The sequence below is a fragment of the Dysidea avara genome, chromosome 6 (genome assembly GCF_963678975.1).
Source record: "Dysidea avara chromosome 6, odDysAvar1.4, whole genome shotgun sequence".
NCBI classification, from domain to species: Eukaryota; Metazoa; Porifera; class Demospongiae; order Dictyoceratida; family Dysideidae; genus Dysidea; species Dysidea avara.
Window position 1 is genome coordinate 36,249,443 of NC_089277.1, and position 9,011 is coordinate 36,258,453.

Consider the following 9,011-nt stretch of genomic DNA (forward strand, 5'->3'; position numbering starts at 1 on the left):
AGACACAGCATGAAACCTACTATATGGCTCAGTGTACAATTAGTTATATAGCAATTAAAAGTTCAAGGGGGTCTGGGGGTACAATCCCCTGGAGCTGCAGAATTTTTGCAATTTAAAGGCTTGAAAATGCCTTAAATTGATGCTAAATAATTTAAAGTAAAACTGGCTAGCAACTTGCAACTTTTCTCCCAAATTTCACAGGGAACCCATGCAGCATGTCCACCTTATAGAATAACCTATAATTAATTTATTATTTACGACTAGGCAGCTAGCTGTATACAGTGAATTCACACAGCCTCAATAAAAAAGCTACACAGCTACAAAAAATAATGCAGTATGCTGTACTGGCTTGTATGCAATTAAGTGAACAGATCATCAAGTAAATATACTGGTGGACAGTCACGAGACCAATCACTATTCAAAAATAGTGCAATGTGGGGTGAGACTGAAAGTTTGTTCAATATCTCGCCATGATGAGTGGGTAGTTGAAGAGGAATGATTTCTACTCAAAACCTCATCTAGATGGCCGCCATGTAACACAGCTTCCTGCCGCAGAATGAGGCACTTAGTTTGTCACTGCCAGCCCCAAGGCCAGCCTTTCACCCAGTAGAAGAAGCCAAGAGTGACGAGCCAAGATATGCTAATTATTATTTTATGAAGATTGAATTGTGATATAAGTGTGTTGGTTTAGAAGCACCTGCCATAGCTATATGTAATAAATGCCAACTGTCAGCACATGTGATACGTAGAACCCACAATCATTTCTGTACAAAATGATGTGAATGCTATGCTGTGCTGTACTGTAAGGTAATTGGAAGTACTGTACGTGTAGTTTTGTGTTTTAGTTAGGCTGAGAAACTGTAGATATCTACTCGTGCCATGCATTTTCAATAACATCTGTGAAATGTACGTGTAGATATGATTGTCCAAAGATTGCATGAGAGTAACATAGTCAGCTGGTTGGTCCAGCTCCAGATTATTGGTCCAGCTCAGGCCTGACCAATTAGACCGTCTCCTCTGGCCTTGCTACACAAGAGTTTTGGTATGAAAATTGGGGTACTTATGTTTGTGGCGATTCATCAATTCCCTCTGGTTTTGATTCCTCAGGCAAACAACTTTTTCGTACTGTTAGAGAAATTTTGATGGAGAAACATCCAGCTGCTATTCCAGCCAGCCCATCAATATTACTTGATTCGTCTAGTGAAACTCAGCATTATGACCCCATCATTTTTGATTGTATAACTGGTGATCTAATCAAGAAAGCTTCTCTTAATACTCATGGAGCAGCTGGTCCATCTGGTGTTGATGCCTATGCATGGCGACGTATGTGTACATCTTTTGGCGAGGCCTCTGTTGGACTATGTGAAGCCCTGGCTTCTGTTGCTCGTCGCCTATGCACTGCTCACATTGTGCCTTTGGTTCTAATGCCCTTCCTGTCCTGTAGACTAATTCCATTGGATAAGTGTCCAGGTGTCCATCCAATTGGTATTGGGGATGTGCCCCATCGGATTGTGTCAAAGGCAGTCCTCTATGCCATTGGTGATGATATTGTATCGGCTGCTGGCCCCCTGCAGACTTGTGCTGGTCATGAGGCAGGTTCTGAAGCAGCAGTTCATGCAATGAAGGAATTGTTTGGGGCTGCCACAAGTGAAGCTGCTCTTCTTGTTGATGCTACTGATGCATTTAACTGTGTCAATCGTCAAGCTGCACTTCACAATATTTCCAAGATTTGTCCATCATTTTCTACCATCCTGCAGAATACTTATCATGCCCCAGTCCGTCTTTTTGTTGTTGGTGAAGGTGAAATTTCATCTACTGAGGGCACAACGCAAGGTGACCCCCTTGCAATGGGCATGTATGCACTGGCTATGGTTCCTTTGATTCGTGGTTTACGTACTGAAGTGCCTGATGTATCTCAGGTTTGGTTTGCTGATGATGCCAGTGCTGTTGGTTCACTCTCTTCACTGCTGACTTGGTGGCGGCAACTTTCATCTTATGGCCCAGCCTATGGCTATTTTACAAATGCTGTTAAAACTATTCTAATTGTCAAGCCAGAACACCTCACTCGAGCACAAAAGCTTTTTGCTGATACCAACTTTCAGATAACTGCTCGTGGCCAAAGACATCTTGGTGCTGTGCTGGGATCAAGAGAGTTCGCAGAAGAATATGTGGCTGACAAAGTGCAGTCCTGGGTCTCTGAGGTTTCTGCCTTGGCTGGGATTGCAAACAGTCGTCCACATGCTGCTTATAGTGCCTTCACTCATGGATTGATTGGACGATGGGTTTATTTGATGAGAACAGTCCCGGATATAAGCTCTTTTTTAAAACCACTAGAGGATGCCATACGATTGCAACTTCTTCCTTCTATTTCTGGACACCCTGGCTGCTCTGCTGATGAATGGGACCTGCTCTCCCTTCCTTGCCGTTTTGGTGGTTTAGGGCTTATAAATCCCACGAAGGTTTCTGATTCTCAGTTTGATGCATCACTACTGATTACTGCCTCCCTGAAAGATCTGATTATCAAGCAGTCAGTTTGTGCTCGGCCACCTGATGTTCGTTGTGTAAAGGCCCAGGTTCATCTTAATCGGCGAAGAACTTCCAAAGAACTCACAATGCATGTAAGAGATCATCTTTCTTCCCAACTTCAAAGGGCGGTTGATTTGAACAGTGAACCCGGTGCATCTTCCTGGTTACTGGCCCTGCCATTACAGGAGCAGGGCTTCCATCTTAACAAACAAGAGTTCTGGGATGCTGTCCATCTGCGCTACGGATGGAAGTTACTGAATGTTCCCAGTCACTGTGTCTGTGGGGCTTCTTTTACTATCGACCATGCCATGGTCTGTCAACATGGGGGCTTAACCTTTGTGCGACACAATGACTTGCGTGACATCACGGCAGGTTTATTGTCAAGGGTGTGTTCAGATGTTGCTACTGAGCCTCCCTTACAGCCCCTCAGTGGTGAAGTAATCACTCCCAAGTCTGCGAACCGACAGGATGATGCCAGGGCAGATATTCATGCACGTGGTTTCTGGGGACGGCGACAAAGTGCCTTTCTTGACGTAAGGGTGTTTCACCCTAATGCACCAAGTTACCATAACTCCAGCATACCATCTGTATATCGCCGTCATGAATTACAGAAGAAGCGAGAGTATGGCGAACGTGTCCGGGAGGTGGAACAGGCTTCCTTTACCCCTTTAGTATTTTCCACAACCGGTGGAATGGGAGGAGAAGCACTAACATTCTATCGTCGTCTGGCCGACATGCTTTCTCGCCACAGCTCAACATCTTATAATGGCACTCTGGCGTGGATTCGCTGCACACTGTCATTTTCATTGCTTCGTTCTGCTACAATGTGTATCCGGGGAACACGATCCATCCTTCATCGTTCCAACAATGCTTCCCCGGAAATGGGCCATATTGCTGGCCCTAGGGACTTTTAGTTGTCCCCCTTTCAGTTGTCCAGCACACTTGCTCCTTGGTGCTGGGGGTGGTAGGCAAGGGCAGTACATCCAGCCCGGGAGAAAACTTTATATTTTATTTTAAAAAAATGTTTGTGGCAAAGTGTAAAATTTTTAATGTTGTATTGTTAGCTGGGTCATCATTATCCGTTACTTAGCTCATTTTGATATACAGTATTCATGTATGTTTCATGGTCATGTGATTAAACACTTGCTTGGCACCACAACAAAGGTTGCTAAGTGTGATTAACTTTTAAAAAAAATCTGTAATAAAATGGGTGCTCTACTTAAGCCGTTTTACCTCTTCCTGTCACAGTATAAAACCTATCTATAGGAGCTGGCCATCCCAGGGGCATAGCCAGGATTTTTTGAAAAGGGATTCCAACAACAGTATTGAGTTACCAGAAGCAGGGGTCTGGGGGCGCAGCCCCCAGCCGCCGAGAGACTTTCCATATTTTAATAAATCAAAACTCAGCAAATTACTATATTTTATGCAAAAAAGCTGGAGTACATTAATTATAATGCATATAAGTGCCCCTGGGGTGAAGCTCAAGTAGTACTAGGTAAAGCTATAATACCAAGTGCATGGAAACAGACAGCATAACACATAACTATAAGCTTAGAGACACATATAGATAATTGCCCCACTAATGTATAGGATTAGAACCATGAATTGACTGATACAAATAGAATGGCTTACAATCAATACAAACATGCATAGCCAAGGCCGGAGGAGACGGTCCGGTTGGTCAGGCCTGAGCCGGACCAATAATCTGGAGTTGAACCAACTAACTGACCAGCTCGAACTACATTACTCTCATGCAATCTTCGGACGATCACATCTACATGCAGCTACGTACATTTTACAGATGTAATTGAAAAGCATGCCACGAGTAGTTACTTAGTTTCTCAGCCTAACTAAAGCACAGAACTATACGTATAGTACCTCCAATTACCTTACAGTGCAGCATAGCATTCGTATCGTTTTGTACAGAAATGATTGTGGGTTCTACGTACAGTATCACGTGTGCTGACAGTTGGCATTTATCACGTGTAAGGCAGGTGCCTTCTTTGATTCTAAACCAGCACACTTATATCACAATTCAATCTTCATAAATAATCATTAGCATTTTCCTTGGCTTGTCTCTCTTGGCTTCTTTTACTGGGCGAAGGGCTGGCAGTGACAAACCAGCGAAGGGCTGGCAGTGACAAACCAGATGACTCATTCGTTGGCAAGAAGCTGTACACCCATACATTACATGGTGGCCTTCTGGATGAGATGTTGAGTAGAAATCACTCCTCTTCAACTACCCACTCGTCCTGTCGAGATACTGAGCAAACTCTCAGTCTCACCCACATCGCGCCATTTTCGAATACTGATTGGTCTCGTGACTGTCCACCAGTATATTTAATTTACTATACGTGATGATCCGTTCACTTCATACAAACCCCAGTATAGTAGTATACTGTATTTTTGTAGCTGTGTAGCTTTTTATTGTAGCTGTGTGAATTCACTGTATATCCTAGCTAAAGGGAGCCATGCTGCTGTGAAATTTTGGGGGAAAGTTGCAAGTTGCTAGCTAGTTTTACTTTAAAATTTAGCATCAATTTTAAATTTTAAGGCATTTTCAAGCCTTTAAATTGTAAAAATTCTGCAGCTCCTGGGGGTTGCACCCCAGACCCCCCTTGAACTTCTAATTGCTAGCTATAACTAAATGAACCATATAGCAAGTTTCATGCTGTGTCCCCTGTATGTCAGGTCTACAATTATACATAGTATAGAAAGTCTGAAGAACAACAGATAGGCTTGAGCATATTTATATAGCTAGCTAGCAGTGAAATATCACTAAAATTGCATATCTGAGTGTCTAATTTTCAAAAATTTCCTGCGGAAGCATGCCCCCAGACCCCCTTAGGATGCTCGTACTTCGCACACTGCGCAACAGCTCCTCTCTCATTGGCATGTATATAGTAGCAATTTCAACATTATAGTCAATGGCCTGACCAACTCAATTTTCCCTCCTCCGGCCCTGATAGCATGGATTCCGGCATTCTGCATACCCAAGTGATGGAGTTCTATATCTTTTAACCAAAGTATAAGGTCATGCTCAGTTTTGCATTCAATAGAATGTCTTAGAAACTCCGCAAATGAAGTCCTTTAACATGGATATTACAGTTAGAGTATAGGTGACTGTTCTATTAGAGTATTTACCTGACTGCTCTATTAGAGTATATCGATCTTTTCAAAAAGTTTCCAAGAGGGCCCAGTAAATCCTTCCAGTGCAAGCTTTATCAATTGTTGTGTTGTGCCATACACTATTACTCCGCACTCATTTTGATGCATTGCATGTACTAAATGGTGCGGAGTCCTGCTGTAAACCCAGAAGCCTGCGTCTGAATTTTTTACAGGGGGGTTCCTGAACCCCCCCTCCCTACGCCCCTGCATCCTACACACTATGTACCACTCTGATCAGAGCACTCTGATGTACTACGTAGCATGTATTTTGTCACATTACAGGTTTTTGCAATTGAATTCGGCAACTTTGCAATTGAATTCGTCCCGTTTGCAATTGAGTTCGTCGCTTTTGCAATTGAATTAGTTCCGTTTGCAATTGAATTAGTCGGCTTTGCAATAGAATTCGTCGCTTTTGCAGTTAAATTCGTCCGTAACAAGAATGGCAGCTGGAGGAAACACGAAAACGTTAACATTATGTAGCAGCTGCTACAAGAACTTGTTCAAGTACAACAGTAGTAAACAACTCTTTATAAGGCCACAATTCTTCCTCTACAGCCTATCCAGCAACATTCCAAACTCTACTACGCCATTCGCGATGGGTGTGGTCACTCGCGAGCAAGCTAATTAACTTGTCAGACAGCTATCAGCTTCGCGTACTACCAGCTCCAATTACCTTCTAGTGTCTCAAGTGTAACTCTCCATGGAGTAAATAATTCGTCTCTTAATGAACGGTTGGTTTCTTGGAGCCGTTTTGTTTATGACGAATTGTAATGCAAACGCGACGAATTCTATTGCAAGGGTACCGACGAAAAACTGACGAATTGCAAACGGGACGAATTCTATTGCAAAACCGACGAATTCAATTGCAAATGGGACGAATTCAATCGCAAAGGCGACGAATTCAATTGCAAAAGCCTGTAATAACTGTTACAGTATTATATCCATAAATTTTTATTTGTAGGAGTTTACTCTAAAATCAAAATGTGCTTGTGCTGGTGGATGTAAAAGTGGCAATGGAGGAGGAGGAGGAGGAGGAGGAGGTAATGGTGGTAAAAACCACAAATCTAGTAATGATCCTGGAGTTGTTGGAATAGTGCTACTCTGTGGGTAAGTGTACATCACATGTTAAATTTAGAGTATACAATAGAACCCTTTTTAATTTGGAGAATTTTTATTTTTGTGTATAAGTTGCTAATACTGTTAATTTGGGACCTGGACTTATCTCCTTAATAAGGAGATTGTCCCCAATGAGTATATCATCTTTTAAGAGGGTTATACACTATATAACTACACTAGAGATGCCAGTTTAATAAATAATTATGCCGTCCTAGCTAATTCTGGTCCATGGGCAACTTCTTTGTTGTGAAATATGTGACCTGCTGAGTAAAAGTCCGATTATGTACGTAGTTTGCACAATTCTATTATTGAGGTGAATTACACTAAAATGTATTGGGTAAAAAATGCATGCTACAAAACAATAATATGCACAAACTCAAATTCAATAGTGTATTTATAACACAGTTACAAGGGATATGACAAAAATATACGCACGAGGGCCCGCAGGGCTTGAATGTATATATTTTTGTCATATTCCGAGTAATCATGTTATAACTGTTATAATCTACACCCAAATATATGAAATAATTATAGATAGAGATTTATAGTGAAACAGCACTTATTGAAGATTGAAATCAGTAGAAATCCTTGATGGACTGGATCTGACGTTTTAGACTCTTTAGCACTTCCACGCCCATCTACTCGTGAGTAGTGAAGGAGACAAGAGTTCACTGAAAATCCTTCTCCTTGCTCAGGTGAATAATTCTTGGTTGATTTAGGAACTTGTTATTAGAGACTTGTTTATCGTTTAGATAAAGATTTCACAGAATGTGTGAAGTTACACCATATATTGTAAGCATAGCCACAAAGCGTGTATCACTAATATACCACAGTTTGCTGTGGTATATTACTGATATACCACAGTGCAGCACTTTTAATCTCAACCACAGGTGTGGTATATCATTGGGATTTATACCCATGGCTGAATTAGGGATTAATGTCCTGTAGGCGACCTCCCTTGTTTCCCCACTTTTTCTATGATCTCTAGAATCATAATTTTTCTTTATACTTGTTTGTTTACTTTTTTGGCAACATTAATAATTGTGACCGGATTTGCGAAAAGGGGTCTTCCACACACATCCAATTCTATGAACTTGGAAGACCATAACTTAGTATTCAAGTAACATATAAACCTGTAATTTTCTCCATCGATTAAGCTATGTTGGTACACACTGCTGACCAAGTTTCAAGCCATTAGCCTTTTCCAAACTAAAGTTATGGATTGTCAAAGTTGATAAATTGGATGTGTGTGGAAGACCCCTTTTCGCAAATCCGGTCACAATTTATGACTGGCATACGAGGAAAAGTGGATTGGCCATGCGACTACATGCAGAGGTACCTAGTACCAGTATTGAATATTGTGAAGTGTATAAAATTTCAAAAATAGTTAGATCCTTGTGGGTCCCCTGGTCCCGGGTCCTTGGTCCCCGGGTCCACTGTTTATACCTATCCCATTGAGACAGGTGTCTAGAACTTATCAAAAGAGTACTATAGAACTCGCCTGTATTTAAAAAAAACTCCAGCATGCTTTGAGAATAAACTTAATTTCACAATTGAATTTCACAATTGATCTCAAGATGTGTGACTATATAATGACACAAAGAGATAGCAAAGGACGTCATAGAAATCTGAGGATTTCTAGGAATGGGATAACATGATATTTGCACACCTAACTGTACAATATCTTGAGTTAATGAGATATATGTACTGCCTGAACAAGTTATATGTACTGGTACTGTTTACAGTGCATACGTATATCTCGTTAACTTTCCTGAACCAGTGCAATATGTGATATCAAGACACACGGTAGTGTGTCATGTGGTCAAGTAAGCTGGTGATCACACCATGAGTATATTGACAGGAAGAAAGAAAACAGCTTTTTCACGCATGCATAACTCCATGGCCCCTTCTCCAAAGCACACCATTTTTGCATTATAGCTGTCCACCAGGTAGGGTACGCCACAGAGCAAATTTGATTAAAGTTGCAGTAGCCATTTGTGAGATATGGGCATTCAAAATTTCATTTTAATTTCTTCGTTTTTTCTTCTTATGCTACGCTTCAATTTCTTTTCGCACACTTTGCAAAAATTGCTATAAAATGCAAACATGTAACTTGATTACCTCGATCTATAGCACAAATGAAGAGTGTATAATGGTGGATTCACGTACCAAGTTTGCTGTGAATCTGAGGAATATCCATG

The 9,011-nt window shown here is 41.3% G+C and overlaps 2 protein-coding genes across 2 annotated transcripts in view; both read left to right on the forward strand.

Annotated features, from left to right (window-relative positions):
- Positions 1 to 9,011, forward strand: part of LOC136257886 (uncharacterized) — a 32,581-nt gene that overhangs the window by 12,415 nt on the left and 11,155 nt on the right. Inside the window, exon 5 of the mRNA XM_066051209.1 lies at positions 6,656 to 6,801. Coding sequence (XP_065907281.1) covers positions 6,656 to 6,801 — 146 coding nt within the window. The remainder of the gene's footprint in view (positions 1 to 6,655; positions 6,802 to 9,011) is intronic.
- LOC136258406 (uncharacterized) lies at positions 2,467 to 3,512 on the forward strand. The gene has a single exon (XM_066051720.1). It carries the CDS (start codon positions 2,613 to 2,615, stop codon positions 3,438 to 3,440), a length of 828 nt encoding a protein of 275 aa, XP_065907792.1. The 5' UTR covers positions 2,467 to 2,612; the 3' UTR covers positions 3,441 to 3,512.

Coding starts and splice junctions, on each gene's coding strand:
- LOC136258406 (XM_066051720.1), top strand. CDS start 2,613: ATGCATGTAAGAGATCATCTTTCTTCCCAACTTCAAAGGGCGGTTGAT.